General features: G+C 45.3%; 1 protein-coding gene across 1 annotated transcript in view; it reads left to right on the forward strand.

The window, feature by feature from the left end:
* Positions 1-25,356, forward strand: part of HS3ST4 (heparan sulfate-glucosamine 3-sulfotransferase 4) — a 335,374-nt gene extending 310,018 nt beyond the window's left edge. The window contains exon 2 of the mRNA XM_004587115.2: positions 24,427-25,356. Within this exon, the coding sequence (XP_004587172.2) occupies positions 24,427-25,063 (637 nt within the window). The 3' untranslated portion in view covers positions 25,064-25,356. The remainder of the gene's footprint in view (positions 1-24,426) is intronic.
* Positions 25,357-25,539: the final 183 nt, after the last annotated feature.

The following is a 25,539-nucleotide window of genomic DNA, read 5'->3' on the forward strand; positions in this document are numbered from 1 at the left end:
AATAATAAATAAATAAATGTTGGTTGATATGAACACACATTAATTCAGGTATATGTTGAGATTTACAAATACTATTTATCCATCAATTCAGATCCATTCACTCTAGATTTGTGGATCCAGCTGTCTCTTCAGTATTCCCACTTGGATATCTAATAAACACCTCAGAATTCACAAGCTCCAAAGCATCTGTTCATGTCTCCGCTCTCCCAAACTCTGCCTTTCTGTGAGTGTTCTTCAGAGAGATCCCTGGGGCAGGGTCCTCCGAGCCCTCCTGAGTTTCTGTTTTAGGGACTCCAAATCCAGTCTGCTAGCAGAATCTGTGGGGATGACCCCATCTTATCACGTGCACCTTTTCCCAAGCCACCATCATCTCTCATTGTAATTATTTCAGTAACATCCAAACTGGTCATCCCTCTTCAACCTGTTTAAACCTTTTCTGGAGGCTGGTTCTGTGGCCTATCAGGCTAATCCTGGATGTGTTGGCATCCCAGATGAGTGCTGGTTCTTGTCCTGGCTGCTCCACTTCTGATACAGTTCCCTGTGCGTGTGGCCTAGGAGGCAAATGGAGGATGGCTCAGTTCCTTAGGCCCTTGCACTCACATGGGAGACCAGGGGGAAACTCCTGGCTCCTGGCTTCAGATTGGCTCAGCTCCAGCTTTGTAACCATTTGAGGAGTGAACCTCTCTGTCCTTCTCTGTCTATAAAATCCGCCATTCAAATAAAAGTAAATAAATCTTGAAAAAGACCTCTTCTGCACACAACAGCCACAATTAACTCTCCATTGTATATGTCTGTTGAAGTCTGCCTTCTTCAAAGCCATCAGATAGCTCCCACCTTACTCAGGAGAAAACCCAAAGTTCCTAGAGCGGTGGACAAGTCTCTCCAATGTCTGTCTCTTCCAACTTAATCCATCTTGTATTTCTTCCTAGTCACACTGCTCCTTCCTGGTCCTGGGACAAGCCTGATACACTTTGATCCTAAACCTTTCTCCCTCCATCACTTTGGTCTTCTTCCATGTGACTTGCTTTCACATTTCTTCTGCATCCCTGTTAAGATATTCCTCTGGCCTGTCCGCTGACCGTGTGTGCTCCAGTACACATGAAGACAGTTGCCTTTGTCCTGCTTTATGTAGTCTGGGATTGTCATTGCCTTAGGTTCTAAACTACAACAATCAGATATGGAATCATTAGGAAGCTGATGTGGAAAGAGAAGAAGAGGAAGGAGAAATGTAAGAAATAAGTAAGAGCCAGCAGGCAGTTGATCTTATTGCAGATGTGGTCTTCTGTCAGCTTTTGTCAGCATCGCCATGGCATACAAACAGACAAAAAAATGGCAACAGATGAATAACACATGCTTCTCTGGGAAGTCGGTTTCCCCATTTCCTATCCCTTTCAAACCTGCTTGGAAGCAGTTTTCCATGAGTTATCTCATATATCCTGAGAGTAAGTTCCATTTCTTAATAATTGGTCAGAGACATTAGCTGTTGCTTGTTGAAAATCAGTGTTCTAAGTTATGGATAAAAAAGCAGTTGCAGAAGTTGAAAGGAAATGCCAAGAGCCAAACAATCAGGGACATTGTGGAGTATGAGGTTTGAATAATGCAACAGGGCCTTATCGTCCTGCAGCTCCAGACAAGCATATGGTCAGAAGGGAAGATGGCATTACCTGCTCACTCCCCTTCTCGGTGGCCTTGAGAATATTTGACAAAGGGCTGGGCGGGACTTCCATGAGCTACTCAGCAGAAGGTAAACGGGGAAGGTGAGCATAACCAGGTCAACTTCTTCGTGTGTTGATTTCAGCACAAGGCAGGAAAGACCTCACAGGAACTATTCTTAAACCTCTCTCCTCCTAGCCTTACTGGGTTACCTTCCTTCCTCATGTCATCCCTCCTCTGCTGAGCATAGAATGATTGACCCTGTTCTGTGTGCTAGAACATAAGGCAAAGCAAAACCAACAGTGACTGAACCGCATCGGACTGTGCCAGTCACCTGTTCTTCAGATGCCTCTTCTGCTGTTAAAATCCTTGGCTGTCTAGGATGTTTCTGATCTTCAGAGGTAGATCAGCTCAAGTCTCCCTCTCCTGGTCTCATGGCTCCTTTCACAGGTGTTTGTTTCCATTATCTTTGACCATCCTGGAGCTCTGACTTGTTCTCATGGTCTTTGCAGTCATATAATTATGAATACACTTTCAAGCTGGTGGCTTTTTACTTAAGGGTATTTTTTTTTGGTTGGGTTGTTTCCCAAGGTCTAAATTGCTGCTGTTGGAATCAGAGAATCCATTCCACAGAATTAGGAATCAGAGGATATGTTGCCTGTAGATAGGACTTGATATAACTCTACAACATACTGCCTATGTAGTAGAGGTGCTGTGATGTGGATGTGGTTTGAGTATATTTCCCATAGGTTCATGTGTTGGGGGAACTAGTCTCCAGGTGACAAATGATATGAGGTAGAACCTTTACGATTATCCCATGGAACATCTCCTTGGGATGGGATGAACACGATTCTTGCAGCACTGTGGGAGCTCTCAAAACTGAGCCCAGCCTTGCCCCACTCACATACTTGCCCTTGTTGAATGCAACCAATTCCCTTGTTACTTCCTCACCATGCCGTGTAATATAGCCAGGGGTTGCTGGTCAAACAACAATGCTATGCTGTTTAGATTTTCCAGTCTCCAGGATTACGTACCTTTATTTTTTTGTTAAATGCCCAGCCTCAGGTATTTGATTATAGCAACACGAGATGAACTGAGACACTTTTATAATCAACACTCTTCATTTTGCTTGCATAAAGCGGCATTCCACCGTAGCTCAGCGGGAAGGCACGGACTTGGAGGATTCTGCTGTGTGGTCTTGGGCCAGTTACTGAACCTCCCTGTGCCTGGATTTCCTTACCAATAAAATGGAGATAGAAGTAATCACCCTTGAGAACTATTGCCAAGATGAGTTGATCTTTTATAAATATTTGAGACTATCAAATTTTTGTTGGTAGAACTTTCAGGAACTGGCTGGGATTTCCCACATAAGTTGGTCAACTCCTTGATGACAGGAGTAGGTGATATTTAGTCTTTTCATTCCAAAGCTTAGCAGAGTCTCTGACATACAGAGCAATAATTATTAGGTACTGCTTTGTAAATGAATGGACAAAGACAGTGCTGGGCAGTGAGCTCTAGTGCCCAATGGCTTCTGGTCTTTGTGACATAGGAGGAATTCTGCATCTCTGTCCCAGCCCCTCCACAGCCAAGCCCTTTCCAGAGATGCAAAGCAGTTGAGGCTACAAAGAGAGGCACATGAGGAAGAAAGACTAAATTAAATGCACGCTGAAACCCAGGATGATGACACCACATAAAAACCATGGGGAGCAGCGGCAGGGTTAGGTGGGGGGCCCACACTCCTTCCATGCATGCTGCAGCAAAAACGCACTGATTTACTCCTGCAAATTACCAACTGTAAAATATTTACAGCTAATTCTCGCCACCTTCCAGGGTGGCGATAGCAAAGGAAAGGCAGGCTGCTCAGGCAGTAAATGCAGGCTGCAATTTCCATTTCAGCAGCTCTGTTTTCTGCAGCCACCTCGGGCGACAGCATCATTTATATCCTCCCCACACGCAGTCTTTTCTGCACATGCGTGAATCTCAATTATAGGCAGTGGAGGTTTGTGTGGTAGACATGATGCATTTATGAGCCAGAGCAAACATTTACTAATGCTGGTAATTCCTGTAGGAGTGGCAGGAGAGAAGAATAGGAGCTGTGCCTGGTCCTCTCATAGCTAATCAGGGCCCTGAGATGGGATGAGAATTGATGCACAGCTTGAGGCACCTGCTCTCCCAGGCATGTCTACCCAACCCAGGAGATCAATGATACAAGTGCCCCAGGGTCCAGCCCTCAGGCTTCTGTTTATCCGTACTGTCTAAGCATCAGTGTTTACCATCTGTGTATGTTGTCTATGCCCAAATGTTTCTCCAGCCCAGAGTTCTTGCTGACTCCTGTGTTCTTTGTTTGGCTGACATTTCCATTCGGGTGTAAGACTTTCCAGTATAACGTGCCTGAAGCAAAGCTTACAACCTTCTCAGTCTATATCCAGGCTTTCTCCGCTCATTGTTTTCCTCTCATTCATGTTTCCAGTTGCTTGAGCCTGACACCCTAGAGTTACACCAATATGTTTCTTATTTCCACATGGAAATCCAGGTGACACTGGCTTTTTCTTCCAGATATGTATAGAATCTGCCCGCTGCACCACTCCCATCATGGTCTCTGAGCTGGCCCCTGTAATTTCTTCTCTGTGCAGTTAGTTCCCATTGCATGAGTTACAACATGGGAGACTGTCATTCTGACTGTGACACAGTCCTGGGCTCAAAAACCCTGAGAATTTCCCTTTACATTCAGGATAAAATTGCATCCGTGAGCTCGTACTCCCTCTGTTCAAATGCCTTGTTTTTTTGTCTCCCTCTTGACCTCTTTCGTGTCCACACACGTGCTGAGAGTCCTTCTGCCTCTGCTTACAGGAGGTTTCTGTAAGAGAGCCATACTTGACTTCTTTTAGTCTCCTCCTGTGTGTGTCTGTAGCTGTGTTTTCTGAGGTGGGGAAGGATTTCCTAAGCAACAAACGAAAGTACTAATCACATGATGAAGGATGATCCATAAAACTACTTTAACCTTAAGCTTTTTAACATCAAAACACACACAGAGTGATACATCAAGAAACAAACTAGGGGAAGATATTTGCAATCTGTATCATACAGTAGGGATACCCAGAATGCATACAGACAACTCATATGAATCCAAAAGATAACAATGCAAAAGGAAATGGAAGATAGAAATATTTCGCTCTGCAGGATATACACGCTACCAATAAGCAGAAGAAATAAATTGCCAAAATTTAGGGAAATTCAAATTAGGGCAGTTAGGACAAACGGAGCCACAGGAGATGGATGAGTGTGAACTATTAGGCACAAGTAAAAGGGGTATAATTTGTTCTAAATGCTTTGTTAAAGAAGTAGTGCACCTTTGTCTTGGTGAGCATTTGCATTATGTGGAATACACCCTAGATTGATATGTGCCCTTTGACATCACAATATACATTAACAGCATTGTTTGTACAAAGAACGCCGACATCCATCATCCAAAGAGTGGCTGAATAATGTCAGAGTCACACGGTGGGTTAGTACGCAGCAGTGAAAGTGAATTAACTAAAACTACATGCAATGAATCAATGGCATAAAGGCACTTTAAATATTTAAAAACATGCAGAAGACTAAATGGAGTACTGTATCATATATCAAAGCTAACCAGTGTGTTTCCAGAAATACAACCTGTGATGTGAGTACCTGCACACACAAGAAGTTCATAAACACAACATTTACGGGCATCCTGCTGCCATGTCCAGGCTGCTTCCGGCTCTCAGCTCTCCTGGTCATTTGTGGATGGCTGAGAAAGTGTGCAGTGTGACTGATTTGGGTCTATTTGCAAAAATTATGAGAATCATTTTCAAGCAGAGCATTTAATTCTGAAAACTTACTCATTCACTCTCTCTCCCTGTCCATATATCCCTCTGCCATAATATCTAGCATTGTTTCGGACTGGGAGTGGGCAGGAGCTTCATATAGACATCCATAATTTTTAGTTTGGGCCGTAGGTTCACATACGTGTGTGTGTATGTGAATTTGTGTGTGCTTGTGTGGATTGCTGACCCTCTGTATTCAGCATCCCAAATCCACTATCTACAGATGGAAGATAATGTATCCATAATGAACATAGACAGACATGTTCTTCTGATTCTTTAAACAAGAGAATAACTGTTTCCATAGGATTTACATTGTATTAGGTATCATTGGTCATCCATAGTTGATCGACCATGTGTGGGAAGGTCTGTAGAGAAGCATTGCACAATTTTATAAGAGACTCGAGGAGTATCCATGGATTTTGGTGTATACAACGGATTCTGAAATGTCCATTTATAAACATCAGAGGGTGACTGTCTATGTGCATATATGTATATACAGAAGCATATATGTTTATATGTGGTGCATATAAATACATGTAAATATGTGCAAGTATGTGTGTACATATGCTTGTGTAAAGGCATAAGTATGTATGTGCATGTTAGTGTATATGTTATAGGTTTATATATTAAAGTATCACACATACATGTTACATATAGAATTTTATATGTTGCACTGCTTATTGCATATGTTTGCGTAAGCAGAGATTTGTGGGAAGCTCTGCAGAGGAGGAGCCCATCAGGGCAGGCACACAGGGAGCAAGGGTGGTCTCGGTCAGCAGGAAAGGGAGGACAATGCAAGATGTGGGACTAGCACAGGCGATATGTGAGTGTGCTGTGTGCAGGAAATAGCCATAAGTTCCAAGAAGCTTGAACACAGAGTGTTGGCAGCCAGAATCAGACTGTGGTTGGGGCACCGGACTCCTTCCTCTCTGAAGAGCTGGACCCCAGGGGCTCCCAGGCCCTGCGTGATACTTACTTTGAAGTTCTGTCCTCTCCCTGTTTCTATGCACTTGTACCAAACCACGTGGATTTCCGCCTGTTAATTACACATCAGTGTTTTTCCATGCCCAAAGTTTGCGCGAAACGCCACCTGTTTCTAGTGCTGTAGGGACACAAGGATTCCTGGCAGAGACATGCGACAGCATCTGGAAGAAGCAGAGGTGTTAATCTGGTCCAATCATGCAAACGTGTTTTGGGGGCCTCTGTTGGTCTGCTTCCCAAGGAGCTCATGCTTTGGGGGAGGAGACAAGGAAACGCATTTGTACCCTGTGGTGTGATGCCTCAATCATGGGAATAGGGAGCAGAGTCCAGAGGGAGAGGGGATGTCCTGGTCCTCCTCAGGCCTCAGCTCAAGGATTTCCCCAGGACCACCCGTCTCCTAATGGGTAGAAGCAGGGAGGGTCAACACCATTGCAGGTGGTGAAGGGACACAGGGACTACTGTCACCCATTGGAAGGGGGAGTGCAACTTGGGAAAGAAAGAGAAACACCAAGGAAGGGGAGTTTATCTATATTCTATTAAAATTCTTAACATGCAAACTCTGGTGACCCAGCAGTCCAACGTCTCTAGGGCTGGATTTAGGAACGTGCTGAAGAAAGTGCTCAATGAGGCATGAGCACCCTTCATTCTTACCTGTCATGGGAATTCAGTCGAACTGGAAGGATCGTCCATGGGGTGGGATGCAGGGGGTGGGGTGGGAGCAACTGTTTGCATAGACCATGATACATATTCCTTGGAAAATGGGATATGCACTAAGAGGGAAAGATCTCACTAAACATTATTAAACGGAAATCTGTATTCCAGAAAGCTACAAACAGTATACTACTACTTGTAGCAGTGATAGACTTCCGCTCGTGCATACACATGCACTCAAAACAATATTACACGTTATGCTCTGTGGAATTCAGAGAAGCAAGGGATTGGTTCCCAAGGAAGACTTGAACTCAAACACTTGTCTCTGGAAGTCTAAATAAAGGACCAGAGCTTGTCTGGGGGCTGTTAGGATGAGAACTATCTCTCAGCAAGGAGGCAATTGTTATTGCTGTTACAAGCTCTTAGACCAGGCAGTTGGACCTGGAGTCACAAAAGCGTGTCTGCCCTAATGCGGGGTGTACAGGGTTGAGGTTTATTTACAATATACTCTGTTATGCATAGGAGCTGGCTTAGGGAGCAGGAAGCTGTCCATCAGGGCAGCCTATCAAAGATGCATTGAGCTCTACTAAGAGATAAGACACTCTGTAAACTGGGTAGAGTAATCCAGAAATATGAGACCAGCTGGGAGCTGTGTACTACTTCCCCAAGTGTGACTTTTCAGACAAAGCTAGTGCTTGCCCCACCTACCTGGGTCCTTTTGACAGCATCCAAGAGTGAGCATTTTGGAGGTATGTGGATTAGGAAAACAGCAAGATATTTACCCAATCCGAAGCCAGGAGATCCTTCCAGGTGTCTCTCATGGGAGCAGGGTTCCAAGGACTCAGGCTGTCCTCTGCTACTTTTGCAGTTTATAAGCAGAGAGCTAGATCAGAAGTGGAGCAACCAGGATGAGCACCAGCACCCATATGGAATGCTGGTGCTGCAAGTGGCAGATTAGCTTGCCGACCCACTGTGGCAGGCCCTCCTCACATGTTCTTACAATGATGGTGAGGAAGTATCATCAGCCAGTCCCTCCCCCCCCCCAAAAGAAGAAGTTTAATCATCCTCTTGCATCCGCAGCCAAATGCACACTCCACCCCTGTGTCACATCCTCCTGAGGAAGAGCTCGTGTAGACGTGGCGGTTCTCAGGCACTGGTCATCTGTTTGCTGTCTCCAGAGCCCATCCGCGACCTGGCAGAGATGTGGTTCATAGCCGGATGGCGGATGACTATGGAAATTCAAACACAGATCACAGGATTAGGCAGACACAAGGGTGAGAGAAGAATTCCCTGTTCTTTGAAACTGTTTTGTTTAAATTACAGGAGAGAGCTTCAGCTTGGTGCTAGCAGGTCTTTGAGAGCTGATGTTGTTCCTTTCTCTTGTCATGGAATTCAGCTGAGTGATAGCTTCTTAAACCATGGCCGCACATGAAAATATCCTGGAGAGCTTTGGAAAAAACATGTGTCGTCCATATAGTTATGTTGAAGAATCGATTGGATCAAATTCTGTGCCTCAAGGTGGGCACATCTTTTTCATCCTTTCCTAATTTCTAATTACTTTACCCCCATTCCCTGCTGTTGTTGTTGTTGTTTTCCATTTTGTCCATCACTCAACAAATATTGAGACATATTTGATGTCAGGAAGTGCGTGAGGTGTTGGGAGTACCACACCGTTAAAACAAAACAAAACAAAACAAATCACCTCCCTTGTTTGAAGGTTACATTCACTAGGCAGGACAACTTATACACAAAGAAAAAAATAAACATTTAAATAAGATAAGTGGTTAGAGTAGCTCAGCAGTTTTGGCTGCCACCTGCAAGATGAATGTCAGTTCAAGTCCCAGCTGCTCTGCCTCTGATCCACCTCCCTCCTGATGCATCAGGGAAAGGAGCAGATGATCCAAGTATATGGGTCCCTGCAACCTACATGGGAAACCCAAATGGTGTGCCAGGCTCCTGGCTTCCAGTGTGTGTGTGTGTGTGTAAGAGAGAGAGAGAGAGACCGTGCCTTTAAAATAAATAAAATACATCTCTAAAAACCAAGAGAACAACAAAAGTTGATTGTAAAGGCAGATGCCTAGCATGGGAGATTGCTCTCTGATGAGGCCATGTTTGAACTGAGATCTGAGGCAGTTATGGGAGGAGCAGGTGTATGTGTGTGTGTGTGTGTGTGTGAGAGAGAGAGAGAGAGAGAGAGAGAGAGAAACTCCTTCAATGAAGGGAATTAGTATACATGAATACCTGATAACAAAAGAATTCTCATAGCATACTGTATGTGCGTGTCTATGTATGTATTCTGGGTGTGCACCGATCCCCTTGCCTATCTGTCACTTCTCCATCTGTTATATGGTCAGATTGATTGGTTTGAAAATCTGTTTAGTATTTCATGCGCCCCAAGCTGTGAAAGTCAATTCTAAATACATGCACAGTAGGCTGCAGTAATTAATTTATGATTGTGTTTTAACATCATTGAAGCCAGAGCTCTCAACTCAGGGATTCAACATCCTGAAGGAAACCACTCAAGGACAACACAGAAGACTCTTCCTTGGGCACCCCCGAGAAGCAGTCATCCTGCAGACATTGCCAAATGTAGGGACAAGGGGTTTGTGGGACTGCTTCTGCTCAGCAGAGTGTAAAGATTCCGTGCAATATTGTGTCTCAGTTGCTTTAAAACTCCACAGCTGGTGCATGGCAGTGTGGCAAATACATTTGCTCTTCATGGCGACATTCATACTTGGCATTCATTTGGATGGATGCTTCCATCAGAGTGACTTTTTATTGTACAAGTTTCCATAGCCAGTCATGCTTGACCTCACATTGTCACCAAGAAAACATCCAGTACTTTGAACATCACCAGTCTCACTGACCACAAGAAATAAACGTGTGCAGATGATTTACAAAAGCCAAGCTCACTTTCAGGATGAAGTAAACATCAAGTGCCCTCATCATCAGCATGGGTCTTCAAGTGACATTTCCTGAGCATGCACAGTGAAGGAATAGGCCTCTTAGGTAGTAGCAACACTCATTAACACGTGTACAGAGCTGATACCTCCTTGCAGGCACCCTGCTAGGTGCTTCCTAGGCATGAGTTCTTTTGGTCCTTCTAAATATGCTCTGAGATCTGACTGCTTGGATGTGATCTCTGATCTGAAGGGGAAGCTAAGATTTGGAGTGGTTCTGTGGAGTTTCCAAAATCACCGAGATGGGGAAAGAATGATAGAGGCAAGATTCCAGAGAGGGACAAGGACAGTGGTCCCCTGCAGCAAAGGGAGAGAAGGATAGTACTTAGGGCATCTGCTTTGCAAAGGACATGCCAGTCAAGCCCACTGGCTGAGCCTCTGTGAAGAGCACATGGGAGTGTTTTAAAGGGCAGGGAGGATGAAGCACAGGGTAGCTTGAAAGTAAACCCAGCAGATGGATGCCCCCCTTCATAAACCACCACCTCATGATCACTGTGTCGGAGTGTGATGATGGCTTGCAGCATTGGAGGCTGTGGGGCTTATACCTGCCTAAGAGGGCTGACCTTATCCGCAGGATGCAGGTGCAAAGGCGGGAGGGCTGGCAGCATGTCTGAGGCAGTGTTGCGCTAACACACAGCTGGGAGTGAAGCATCAGCTGGAGAGAGCGGGACACAGGTGTTCCCGAGAGGAGTCTTCTCGTGTCAGTGTTTGTTAGACTGTGAGCACAGGGTGCCTGGGCAGACAGGTTGACACCTCCATAATCATCTCATCGTTGCATCTGCCCTTGGAAGCGTTGAGTCCGAGAAATGCAATGAAACAGCTGATCGATTTTGGCATGTGAGGTTCTACAGAGGGTTGCTCTCAAGGCACCCTGAGACGAAAGTATCCTCAGAATCTTCATGGAAAACTTGTTACAAAAAAGGCTTGCTATCGCGGCATAATATGCATTTTCTATGAAATTTCTTCATATGATATTTCTTTGTAATATGCATATTCTATAAAATTTCCCAAGTACCTGTGCATGAATTAGGTATCAGAGAAATATACTCCAGATGGTTCCTCAAGCAAGGAGCAGGAAATGTAGTCCATAATTTTGTTAATTTGAAATCAACAAATATCTTGTCGTAGAATCTCTGGAGTTTAATCACAAAGGGAAGGGGGTTGGGAATGGAGGGACTTTCCACCTAGAGTGCTCCCATGGAAGCTGTGAGGGTTTAGACAGACAGTGGGTTAGATTTTTTAGATCTATGCTTAAACCTGTGAACTTGAGAATTACCACAAGTGAACTCTACATTCCTACAGATGACAAACCTAAAAAAATGAAAAAGAAAAACTCATATAAGCATCCATAGGTACAAGCAGGTACATTCACTCTCTTCTCTCTCTCTGTGTCTCTCTCTCTGTCTCTCTCTCTCTCTCTCTCTCTCTCACACACACACACACACACACACAACCATAGCAACCTTCCAATCACATGTCCATTTTAAAGGATTATTGAATTCATAGTGGCTTGCTTTCCTGCATGCTTCCCAAATGAAATGATATGGGAAGGTTAGCTACTGTCATTAGATAGTCTGTTGTTATCGACAAGTGATCATATTGAGGAAAGTCAGGGGTAAATATTAAGAGAGATGAAAACGGTGCCTGCGGTTTGTGTAGTGTGGGCCACAGACCCTCTGTAGTGGCTTACCCTGTCTCAGAAATAAGGCTTCCCAAATGCTTGGACATCCAGGATGGCAAGGAGAGGTTTTTTTTTTAAAGTATTTCCCTTAGATGCCAAATGAAAGCATCTTGTTGCTCTAAAACTGGGATAATGCCATGCTCATTGAAGAGGTGGATTCCTTGGACTCAGGATCATCACTCACAGGGAGCGCACCTTCCAGGTGACCAGGAATCATCTTTGAGATCCCTGGGATCTTCTGCACTCATTCAGCAGGTAGACTTTGTTTGCACCTACTTTGGGCTCCATTATTAACCCTGGTTCCAGGAGAGGGAGTTTACTGATACTTGAGTCATGCTGAGCGTGTCTGATGCTTTCTGTGGGGAACAAGTTGAAAGATGCCGTGGCTCCCTCCAGCACCCCCACAAGTGGACAGATTATGGAACTGGGGATGTAAGGTGTTAAATGTGCTGGCGAAAACAAGGGTGGTTCAGAGATGGAACCCCAAAACCCAACTTCTAAACACACACCACTGTTAGGATATAAATGGGCTTGACAAGCTCTAGAAGGTCATCGTGATCTCTGGAATCCGGTGGATGCTCCCCAATGCGGTGATTCTCAGCCTGAAACTCATGGACCATTGTGAGGTCTAAGGGGTAAGAGTAGACCTCCCAGACTGATTTTCCTGTTTCTCCTTTATTAAGTGAAATGTGTCTCGGTGTGGTGATATTGGTTTTCTCCTATCATGAAATGCTAATGAATACTGGTATTATTTTTCTGGTACATAAAACAAAAATAAACAAATCCGTTATGACTTGATGTGATGTTGGTTCTAAAACCCAGATCTGTGAAGGAAAATGGAGTTAGTATAAGAGATCAGTATGTAAACTTGTTAAAAAGCACGGGTCTGACGTCTTCCAGCTCTTGGGGACAGCTTAACGTCTCCACTTGCTCTAGGTGTAGTCTAATGGATTGCTGACCATTTAGCCTCATCGTGAGATCCAGAGAGGGTACCACATCACCTCAAATTTGCCAGGATGCTTTCTCTTTGGGGCTACAAACCTGGATATGGTGGCCTGAATGTTGTATGTGATGTCTCCCAACCACAGAAGGAGTGAAAACACAGTTAGAGCTGGTTCTTGCTGCATTTGGAAGAACAGATCCACTTTTCGAAGGTGCTCAAACCTGCTTCAGAAGTGGAAATGTCCTGAGAGGGGTCTTTCTCTTTTCCCATTTTCATTCATTTGCTTTTTCTTATGTCTGCAGACATGAAGGACACAGATGTCACCTTGTGAGGGAGGTGGTGTTCTTAACTTTTGATCCTTTGAGATGGATTCTGTCCTGAAGTGGCTTGTAACACTGAGATACCCCCAGAAGTGAACAATAATGGCTGCTTTCCTGAAGAGTTCTCTTTGCCAAAGTGTCATATCATCTCGTATTCTCTTTCTTCCTCTTTCTGGTTGCTGGGTCTGTGATATCCCGCAGAGTGCCCTTATTCATTTGTGATGATATCTTCAGAAAACAGTAGATAGCTCAGCTGTGTGTTTGTATGGCTGCACCAAGACCTCTAATCCTGTCAGTTCCCACAGTCTTGCTGACCACGAGGCCCCTCCCAAACTCCTGCACACAACACCCATCTGGGACAGAAATGTGATCCCAAACCCAGGCCTTCGTCAGCGTCTGTGTTTCCCTTGTCTCTTGGTCATTGTGCCATGGCTGCCTAGCGCAAACCCTCCATGTACATCTGTTCACATGTAGTTTCCAACTTCTGGTGGATACTCTATGTCTATTGACAGTTCTCTTTGTAAAGCAGATGAATTAGCCCTTAGGTTTGAAGAAAGCTTCTGATTTTCCAAAGGAAATGAAGCCAGGCTTGAAGCCTGTATTACTAGTTTGAACAGAAGTTCTTCGCCATTATTGAGAACCACCTCTGATGCCCTTTATAAAGCAGCCCAGGATGGTTCCAGTCTTTCTTTGTCATGCGCAGTTTGATCCTGTTGGTACCCACTACCCCAACCCTATCCCAAGCTCATAGAAGCCTTTTGAAGACTCAGCACTTAGTTCAGCTACACAAACATCCACGACAGAATGTTCCCATATCTGGGGCATTGTATTCAGCAATCTCACATGGTCACCTTTCCATGATTTGGGACACAGCTGCAAAGTAATTGCCTCAATGTCATAGCAATGGCCATGACAGTAATAATAGCTAACACATCTACTGCATTTAAATATTATGCTGTTAAGTGTGGAGGACTCATAAACTCATTTACTTTTCAAAACTATTGTTATCTCGTTTTGTGAAAGTGTAAATCTAGGCAGTGTCCAACTTACTTTTCCCTAAATTCTACCTCTGAGACTAGAGCCCAGATTTACATTCAGGCAATCTGGTTACATCAGTGGCTTGCAATTCAGGAGTAACGTGGACACCCCTAGATACACTGGGCCGTGTCTGTAGACATTTGCAGTTGTCATGACTACAGAGCGCTACCAGAACCTGGAAGGTAAAGGCCACAGATGCTGCTCAGTATGGCTCCTGTGCCAGACATCCCCTCAAGAAGGAATTAGCCGTCTCCAAAAGATGAGGGTGCTAAGATTGAGGAACTCTGGATCGGACCTAGGTATTTGAAACAGAAGACTTCTCAGTGGGTTGTCTGAAGTGAGAAGCCACACATAAAAAAAAAAATCAGGTCATGAAATAGAGAAACTTCCTCAGATTTCCTGGACAATGTAGAGAATCAAGCATGGGCTAACTTTCTTGGACCTTGGAGAAGTGTGTTGGGATTGGCAGGTGGTCGTGGTGATGACTCAGCCCCTCCTTTTTGCTAGGTGAGTATCCAGAGGCGAAAACAAACACAGAATGATGTCCCAATAGGTCATCTTCATCTATGAACTATCCATGTGCCATCCAGCTGTCTTCTGTGCTCCTTGAGTCCTCTAAGCCCACTCTCTGAGTGGACCTGCCTTTTGTGTCCCTGGGAATACCCAAGTCGTGGGGCAAGAAACTCCCTCATTACAGCCACTAGGTCTCATGATCTTACCATTGCCTGCACCTGTTGTTCCCGGGGAGTCTATCTCAGAGGAAGAGTGCTCAGCCACCTGTCAGACTCCGGTTTCTCCACCAGAGGCCAGCATCTGTGCCTCCTCTTCCTCCAGAGCTGCCGGCCCCTTGTGACTTTCCTGGCCTTTGTCTCCCTGAGTAGCTGGAAGGAACATAGGCCATACCGGGTTTCAAACTACGGTTCTGCCACATGTGACTTGCGTGATTTTAGACAAGGCCCTTCACTTGCCCGAGCCTTTGTGGGCGACCAAGGGGAGATCAATGAGTATCTGCACTTCAGGTGGACAGCTTCCTCTGTCAGACTACTACTCTCATGGAGAGTCTCTGCAAAAAGTTATTATGAACCCTCTAATCCCAAATTCTTGTTCTTGCCTTGCACAAGGGTTGCAACAACAAACACCGCCAAGGGCCAGTTTTGCTGTTTTCTGTGCCAGTGTACCTGTGTGTCATTGAAGCGTGATTCTCCAGCTATTTCGAGTCTGAGTGTGTCTGCAAGACCTGGGATCTCCTCCTCCTGCTCGCCTTCCTCCTCCTGTCTTTTGCTCTCCTTTCTCCTCCCTTGCTTCTACTCTTCCTTCTTTCCTCCTACCTCTGTACCTGACCTTTCCATCTCCATCTCCCCCTTCTCCATCTCCTTCTCTCCCCGATTTTGGAAATGCAACCAAAACAGAGCAGATGAAATTCTGGCTGCAATGAGACCTTGATTCTCAGCAGAGATCTCACTCCTAACTCCATGGACCACTTTAAGAAGGGAGATATTTGAGCCCAGCATGATAGTCTACTGGCTAAATCCTCACCTTGCATTTAGTAGGATCCCTTATGGACATCAGTTCATGTCTTGCTTAATTCACTTCCCATCCAGCTCCTTGCTTGTGGCCTGGGAAAGCAGTAGAAGTTGGCCCAAAGCCTTGAGACCCTGCACCTGCATGGGAGACCTGGAAGAAACTGCTGGCTCCTGGTTTTTAATGAGCTCAGCTCCGGCCATTGCAGCCACTAGGGGAGTGAGCCAGCAGATGGAAGATCTTTCTCTCTGTCTCTTCTTCTCTCTGTAAATCTTCTTTTCCAATAAAAATAAGTACACCTTAAAAAAAGAGAGAGAGGGGATATTCTAAGACTGCCATAGTGGTTCAACAGGCTAATCTTCTACCTGCAAGTGCCAGTATCCCATATGGGTGCCAGTTCATGTCCTAGCCACTCTACTTTCAATCTAGTTCTCTGTAGCCTGATAAAACGGTGGAGGATGGCTCAAATCATCGGGAGATCCAGAGGAGATGCTTGGCTCCTGGCTTGGGATCAGGTCAGCTCTGGCTGTTGCAGCCATCTGGGGAGTGAACCAGCAAATGGAAGATCTTCTGTCTCTAGTGATGCTTCTCTCAGTAAAATCTGCCTTTTAACAATGATTTTTTTTTTTAGTGGACTTTCAGTCTTTTCCTTCAGGAACTTATAGACCATTGAGGGACAAAGCTCACATGTGCCTTACCGTCAGTATGTAGCCAACAGTTGCAAGATGAGCATGAATAAACAGTAGATGGAACCAATGGTATATGTGGGGTCTGAGTACAAACAGCCCTTTTTCTGTGTAGGAGTTTGTGGCCCAAGGAAGGGAAGCCTTGCCCTAAATTCAGTTTGTTAAATTAGAACTCCGAAATCAGTACTCCTTTCTCAACTTTCATTTGGCTAACAGCTGGGTGGCACCAAGGGCCCCCTACATTTCTTGGATCTGAGCTTAAGAGGTGGGCTTCCAAATGATTTGACTAGTTTTGCCTTCAGGAATTTAGGGGTTCATGAAAAGCACAGTGAACTTTCCCAAATAACTGGGCAGGGCAGAATCCTGGCTATAAATCATCAGATAGGGTTCACATTCTCTCCGACTCTGTTTCCACATCTCCGTAAAGGGCTCAGTGTATGCTCCCTCGAAAGCTGAACCAGAGTAACGTGTGACATTGCCTTGCTCGGGGCTGAGCAAGCAGCACTTGCTCAATTGAGTGCCTAAGTGAGTTTTCTTCCCCAGAGTGGAGGAACTGGCCCTGTCTCCTGCCCTTGCTCTAACCACCATTCTCTTGGGTTACAGTTCATCAGCAGGGCTCAGCAAATACTGCTAATTTATGCATCGTTTATTGCACCGGATAATGCACTTGGGAAAATGTAAGGTGTCCACATAGCTTTAATTCAGACAAACCCAAGGCAAGCTCTGCCACTGACCCCTCCAAAGAGAATGGGCACTTTATTTCTAATACGTGTGATTGCTTCCTCCCTCGGTATTCATGATGTTATCCATTCGCTTCAGTTGAGGAGGCCCCAGAGAGACATATCACAAATTGAATGATGTAGCTTGATCTGGCAAGAATTTCTAGGGATTCTGGCCTGTGTTTCCGTAACTCCCAGTGGTAAGCCGGGGACAGCCACCTTTATAGCACAAATAATGAGTCTCATTTCAAGATTCAACTTTACCACCTTGCAACAGAGTGACCTTGGGCCAGTCACGTAACCTTGCTGAGCTTCTGTGGTTTGACTGAATGCTGCCAGATCATAAGCAAGAATAGAGTCTGGTGCAGACAGACATAGGCTCGAGCTTTCATTTTTCCTCTTGCAGCTTGGGATAAGTTAACTGATCTCATTTGAGTTTCTGATTCCTGATCTCTAAAGGGGTGATAAATAATAGGTCCCTCTTTGTTTTTGTTTTTTTTTTTTTAAAAACATGTATTCATTTTTATTTGAATGGCATAGTTGCAGAGAGAAGGAGACATGGAGAAACATCTTCCGTCTAGTGGTTCATTCCCTAAGTGGCTGTCACAGTTGGAGCGATGCTGATCAGAAATTGGGAGCCTCTTCCAGGCTCCCACACGGGTGCAGGGGCCCAAGGACTCTAATCATGCTCTGCTGCTTTCTTGGTTCATTAGCAGAGATCTGGATGCGAAGTGGAGCAGATGGGAGTCAAACAAGTGCATATATGGGATGTCAACCCTGCAAGCAGAGGATTAACCTACTATACCATGGTGCTAGCCAAGCTAATAGAATGAGATTTACTTTTGTGCTAGGCACATACAGTATGTTTGCTCTGCCTGTTCAGTCTCTGGAATACTCCATTTCCTTTCCTGGGTTGGAGCCCTGCTTCTCTGAGGTCCTTCCCTTAAGCTCAACACTGAGACCCTTCTTCAAAGGCTGAAGTTGGGCCAGTGAGAAACCTGAAGGCAGGATCATCATTCACATCTCTCAAATGGGTAGCAGAGGCCCAAGTCATCATCCCTAGCAGACAGCTCGATTGGAGGCAAGCCACCAGCACTCTCACACAAGGGATGCCAGCAATATATACAGCTGCACCATGACACCAGCCCGTTAGACATTCCTCTTCACCAGCTCCTTGTGATGTCCAACTTCCAAACGACGAAACTGGGATGTGAATTCCTTACTCAAGACCGGTCATTTGCTTATTATGTCTGCCAGCTGGTAAGTGGGCCAACTCATTAAGTCTGGCTGGGGATCTGTGTTCTTAACTATGGGGCTGTACAATCTGTTGTCTGAAAGTATTTGGGAAATCACTGTGGCTTCTAACCTTGAACTCTCAATGCCATGACATCGCATGGAATGCACACTTGATAAGGACTGGTGCTCATCCCTGGCTGTGTGGTCACTGCCGCGTGCTGCTGACCGTCGTTCCAGGGGGCTGTGTTTCAGAAAGCACCAACACAAAGGGGGAACGGGCTGGGGACGGGACAGAGCATTGGCTAGTGTCTCATAAACATTTGGGGCTGAGAGAGCAGCTGTGTGATCCTGCGGAGTGATTCTCACTTGAGGACTGTGTGTTGATGCTGATGTCACGGCTGCTCTGAGCACCCGGGATACTGTTAACGAGCTGATCCAAGCCCAGCTGCAGTGTTTTCTCACCATATGGCCTGCACTGAAGAGCATGGTCTTTCAGACAGGGATAGCATGTGACTCAGAAACGCTGAGCCCTTTTGCGTGGAACACTTGCTTGGAGGAACTGTATCCCTCCTGACAGCCCCGCTGCTCCAGACTTCCAGGAACCGTGAATTCATGTGCATGTTATTCATTTATTCATCCAGTCGACCCAGATGGTTATGGGGCAAGCTGCTCAGGGGTGGATACTGTGTTAATAAGCACTGGGGATGCAGAGGTAGGCGGAACATGGCCTGCAGCCTCAAAAACATTGTTCTAAGCTCTGTAGTGCAGAGGGTTACCAAGGGCTCTGGGAATTAGAAGGATTAGGGGAAACCTTTGTGATGGAGTTCTCTGTAAACATCACAGCCAGCATCCAGACACTTTTCCGAGTCATGAGAATTTTACAAAGATGCAAAGGAAAGGTGTTGTCTCCTACTGTGATGGTAAAGAAAGGAGGGCCTTTCTCTCCTTCCTCTCTAGCAGGTGCAATGGGGGCACAGGGCATATATGTTCACCTCCAGCCAAATCTTCCTTGGATCTCACACCATTGTATCAAAATGGTTATTGAGTCATTACAATTGGATATGGGAGAGATATCTCACAGTCGGACTTGAGGTCTTCCTCCCAGGACTTGCATGCTTTCCTGTGTGCTGTGCATTGGTGAATGAGCTATGCTGTTGGAGCCCTTGGAAAACCCCTCCTTTCTCTTGCACACAGTTCTTCCCCATCCCCTGGGGCCATTGACCTCATTAAAAAATATGTCCCATTCTGATCACTTCTGACCACATTGCCCTCTCCACCTCCCTCCAGGCCACCACCATTTCTGCCTGCTCTCCTAAAGTGGCTGCTTGTCAGCTTCCCTGCTTCCACCCTTGCCACACTCCTGTGTGATCACAGAGAAGGAGCCAGGAAAAAAAAAACTAAGTGTAAATCACATTCCCTTGTTTCAGATTCTTCAGTGGCTTCTCAAAACATTAAAAAAAAAAAAAAAAAAACTGGGCCTGGTATGGTAGCCTAATGGCTAAATCCTTGCCTTGTAACTACCAAGATTCCATTTAGGTGCCGATTCCTGTCCTAGCTGCTCCACTTCCCATTCAGCTTCCTGGTTGTGGCCTGGGAAAGCAGTGGAGGATAGCTCAAAGCCTTGGGACCCTGCACCCTCATGGGAGACCCGGGGGAGGCTCCGGCTCCTGACTTTGGTTTGGCTCAGTTCTGGCCACTCTGGCCATTGCAACCACTTGGGGAGTGAACCAGAAAGGAAGGAAAGAAGGAAGGAGGGAAAGAAAGAGAAAAATAGAAAAAACTTGTGCATCCTTCTCATGGTCTATAGGGCCCTCCATGGAATAACCCTTGTTCATCCCTTGGCTTATTTTCTCTCTTTCTTATTTTTGCTGAGTCCCCTGCAGAGCTGCTGAAAACATGATCATGCTGAACTGTTGGATCCCTTTGAGATCTTCCTTAAGGCTTAGGAAAGACAAAGGAATGTGAAGTGCAGGTGGAAGAGTTGGTCTTAGTAAAATGGGTGGTTCCCCTACTCCAACAAGGATGTGATATAGAAATATATCTTGGGTATGAGGTCCAGGTGAGAACCCTGCTGAAGAAATGAGAATGGGATAATAAGGAAATGAAGAGACCAAAACATACACTTAGGGTTGGACTAAGCTTGGGAAACAAAGTTCATAACTTGTCATCCATCCATCCAGTCCATCCGTGCCTTCACTAGAGGTTTGCCAAACACTTGCTGTTTGCCAAGATCTAGTGTCGAATCATGTTTACCCAAGCCACTGAACTTACAGACAAAAGACACCTCTACTTTCTGAGACATTAGACAATATATTCGGGTTCTGAGCCCATTTGTTTCTCTGTAAAGCTGGAATAATAGTGATAGCCCCTCTGCTGATTAAAATGCTTCTTTGTGTGGTGATGCAAAGAGTCCCACACTTATGCAAGTGGTAGCTGGACTGGCAGCTCTGGGGAGGAAGGGACTGTATTTGCTCTGTTCACTGTTGCATTACCGGCAAGTGATTCTGAAAGGAACGTATGTATGTATTATGAATGAGTGGATCCATGAATGAACAAATCAATGAATATACTGGGGTGTGAAATGATTTTGGAGAGAGGAATTGCCGATTCATGGATTCCAAGCTGATCCTGGATGTCTTCTTACTAACAAAGCAGGTTGAGTAACTGATGCCGGGACTTCCGACCACACTGGCTTGATGAAGCTGTCTTCCCACTTGTGCCTCCCGTGCAGAGTCTTTTCTGGCTCACAAGTTTGATCGGCTGCTGCTCCAGTCTCTCTGCCTTCTCCAGGCCCCTCTCCAATGCTCCTTCTCTGGTTTGCCTCAGCAGCAGGCACTGAGCTAGGCGCTCACAATCTGCCGTATTCCCGGGCTTGCATGTTCAGTCTCATGGCATCCCAGACACTGCAGATAAAAGAGCCAAGATCCACAGAGATCTTGACAGATTGTCACTTAGCTGAAACACAGGGCATGTACATTCAAACAGAGCTCAAGACGAAGCGTGCACTGAAGCCTAGGCAGTGAAGGTGAAAAAGGTGTAAGAAAAAAACCCAAACAGCTGCTCTTGTGCTAAAGAAAAACACAACAAAATAAACCAAACGCATCCAATGAAACAGAATCTGGAAAGATCATGTAAAGAAGGCTTTCATTTACTTAATTTTTGCGTCAACATTTAGTAAATAAAATTGGACCTATTGTGTCTGCAGCTTCCCTGACCATCCCCCTGATTCAGCCAACCGTGATTGATAATATTCGAAAAAAAAACCACCTTACATATGCATTGAGCCTTTACAGAGTGTTCTTGTTATTATTCCCCGAACAATACTGTTTAACAACTATTTGCATAGCATTTACATTGCATTAAGCATTACATGTAATCTAGAGGTGATTTAAAGCGTATGGGAGGATGTAGCCAGTTCGCAAACACGGATTCTCGCCAGGTGTGATGGTTCGGCCTGTGATGGTTCCTATTTTACAAGGTGGGAAAATGATATGCAATCAGTAGAAATCAACCATCAGCTTTTGAATTTAGATCTTTATTTTTGTATTAGTAGTATGTCACAGGATACTCACGTATTGCAGCAGCATCAAAGCCCGCAGCCCTGGCCTGCCGCACAATCATGAAGGGAAACGAGCTATTCTCTACGGTGCACTGTGTTGCTAAGCTGTGATGTTGGGCAGGCTAGGTATGTTCTACGCCTTTGTGGCTTATGATTTTTTTCAGTTTATGATGGATGTGCTGGGACGTAATCCCATCTTCAGTTAAGGGACATCTGTAACATGCCATTTCAGGTAAGGGACTTAAGCCACATTAAGGGTGGCCATGGGAAGAAGAGGTAGTCCTGAAATTAATCCCTTAGGGATACCAGGGGATGGCTATATTTGTGAACCATTGGGTCCACAAAATATTAAGGGAATAATCTTCCCATTGAAACAACAACAGAACACTGGCATGTGCTGTCTATTCAGATTGAACAAATTAGCTCCCCAGTTGGTCAGAGGCAGTGAACTCGATACTACCTTGCATGAGCACATACTGTTTTTTTGTTAGACCAGTCACTTAATTCTTGAGTTATTCAGCTTTTTCACTTTGTCAGACATTAATATTTTTTTCTTCTGTGAGAATTCTTACAGCCTTCTGTAAGAATTGCTGTGAAAATTATGCTAAGTGGTTAGTTTAAAGTTTAAAAATTCTGGCGTTGATTGGGCACACCATCACATTTAATCTTCATTACTGCCCTATGAAAGTGCTGGACTCTTATTAACCTTGGTTTTCAGATGAGAAATTGAGGGTTCAGCATGAGATCAGCCACTTCCTTGAGTTGTCAACGGTCATCAGAACTCCTGAAACAGGTGAACATGCCTCCCACCATCTGTGTTCCTCAGCCTTGCCCTTCCCAAAGAGACACTTGTCTCAGGTGAGGACTAAGAAAACACACAAACCTAAAGACATTCAAAGGAATATATCAGTTTAGCAGCACTGTGATTATTTATGTCCGGGACAATTGCCTTGAGCCATAAACTCCATGCTGTCCAACCACTAAACTCTAATAAGATCTAACTCCACATGAATTTTTCTACCAGGCAAATTCTTCGCGCTTAATAAAAGTGCTCGCCGAGAAAGCTCAAAACCCAGTAGCAGCAATTAATTATTGACAGAGCATGTGAATGGGAGATAAAGGAACAGTCATTCTTTCTCCACACACACGATAGTAAATAAATTTAATTATGGTAGGAGAAGCAAAGGGATCTTTGTCTGCATTAAGTTTTATTAGCTGAGACATTTAAAAGCATGTCATGATAACAAAGAGGTCTTGAGTAATCCTACATGTGCCACTTTGGTGCAAGGCTTAGGAGTGAGGAGACTTACTGGAGCACATGGTGGCCGATGGCCCACTGTACTGACAGGCATTGGACAAGCTTAGTGTCTACATGTGCCTAGGGTGAATTGACTGAATCATAGGATTCTGAGGCTTGTTTTTCCTCTGATAGTGCTGCCATGTTGGGACTGGGAGGAAAAATGCTATCGGACTCCTTTAATATGTTGAAGCTCCCAAGTAGGAGAAGGCCATGGTAAAAGCCCGCCTGGATAAGGCAGTGTGGGCACAAGCAGGTTGAGGGAACTGAGGGATGCGGATTCTGCCATGGAATGCAGAGCAGCTCACTGTGCAACCTGAAGATCAGAGAAAGAAGGAAAGCTCACACGTTGAATCACATCTTGGCTGCAGGCTTTCACTCTATGTGCCATTGTGTTCTCACCTTCAGGCAGGTGTTAGGATTTTACCAGTGGGAATAGGAAGGCTTGGGATGCTATGCACTTTGCTGAGATTGCAAAGTCTATTTGATTTTCTTGTCCATTTTCTGCCTCTGGACTCATGTCTCTTCACTGGTATATTCATTATGCCTTTGGAAAAAGGGGCTCTACAAAGTTTTTCTTGAAAGGCTGTGTATAGGCGACATGGTCTTTGGCACATCTACATAACTCTGCCATTGAAAAGCATCAATTAGAAACTGTAACTGTGTTTCAATGTGGGTTTTTTAAGGAGCATAGAAATTTGAATTCCAGATAATTCTCACACAGCACAAATGTGAGTTTTTTTGTGTGTTTTTCCCCCAACCTTTTAAAAATTATAGAGCATTCTGCACTGATTATCCTGGAAACACAGGGGGTGGCCAGTAGCTGCTGAGCCCTGGACTGAAACGTCTTTGAGGTTTTGTTGTGAGCAAAAATGTTCTGAGAGCCACTACAACACATCATAATATTCTTGATATTAAGCTCTTAGGCATGCCAGATCTTGTGCTAAATACTTTTCAAACATCTCCCTTAATCCTTATACTAGAGTGTGAAGTCGGTACTATCATTATCACCATTTCGGGGATTAGAAGATTAATACATAGATAAATTAAGCATGTATGTAAGTTGAACATGACTGAAAAGTGACAGAACAGCAGTGCAAACCCAGAGGTGTCAGGATCCCAAGAAAGAGTGCCTAAGCCAGCTGCTACCTTTTGTGATAATACCTAGTCAAGAGAATAGTTGGGGTACATAGGTGCACAGAGTTTCCAAGTAGTTATCCATCTTACTTGGTAATTCCTCACTGTATTATTTATATTGCACACTTTGGGTAAAGAAGTTTGGATAACTCTGGGTGGTAGTAACCATGCTCTTCCCTTTTTCTCCTTCTTGCAGAAATGTGATGCCCAAAACGGTGGATGGGCAAATAACCATGGAGAAGACACCCAGTTACTTTGTCACCAATGAGGCTCCCAAGCGCATTCACTCCATGGCCAAGGACATCAAACTGATCGTGGTGGTGAGAAACCCCGTGACCAGGGCCATCTCTGACTACACGCAGACACTGTCAAAGAAACCCGAGATCCCCACCTTCGAGGTGCTGGCCTTCAAAAACCGGACCCTGGGGCTGATTGACGCCTCTTGGAGCGCCATCCGCATAGGCATCTACGCTCTGCACTTGGAGAACTGGCTCCAGTACTTCCCCCTCTCTCAGATTCTCTTCGTCAGTGGCGAGCGCCTCATAGTGGACCCTGCAGGGGAAATGGCCAAAGTGCAGGACTTCCTAGGCCTCAAGCGTGTGGTGACTGAGAAACATTTCTATTTCAACAAAACCAAGGGATTCCCTTGCCTCAAGAAGCCAGAAGACAGCAGTGCCCCAAGGTGCTTGGGCAAGAGCAAGGGCCGGACTCATCCCCGCATTGACCCGGATGTCATCCACAGACTGCGGAAATTCTACAAACCCTTCAACATGATGTTTTACCAAATGACTGGTCAGGACTTTCGGTGGGAACAGGAAGAGGGTGACAAATGAGACAGGAGCTGTGAAGGGAAGGATAGTGGACAGCTCAGGAGGTTCTTCCCCCGAATCCTGAACCCCCAAGGTTCTGCAGCAGCTGTGGCCTTGCTGGAGGGCCATGCACACCCCCTCCTTTGTCTGTTCAGGATGGCCTCCAGAGATGTTGGCTTAGAGAGAGGGAGTGGGCCCTCCGACCTCGTGGAGGAACCAAGCTCGCCCGGGCAGCAGCATCTGGTTGACCAGGTGGCCTCAGAACCCACTGCTTATCCCTCTTGTCTGCTAGTTTACTGACTCTGTGGACAGAGGATAAATAGGTATGGTGCCATAAATGTTTATTTGAATGGCAGAAAAGAGAAAAGTCTACTTTCTGGGGGCTCTGGTTTGAGGAGGCTGATTCTAGTCATGTGTCTGGCACAGGCACCTGCTGTCAAACTCCTCTCTGGCTCCTCTCCACAACGTGGTTGTGACTGAGTGCTCTAGGACTCTGGGGA

This window comes from Ochotona princeps, chromosome 24, assembly GCF_030435755.1.
Source record: "Ochotona princeps isolate mOchPri1 chromosome 24, mOchPri1.hap1, whole genome shotgun sequence".
NCBI classification, from domain to species: Eukaryota; Metazoa; Chordata; class Mammalia; order Lagomorpha; family Ochotonidae; genus Ochotona; species Ochotona princeps.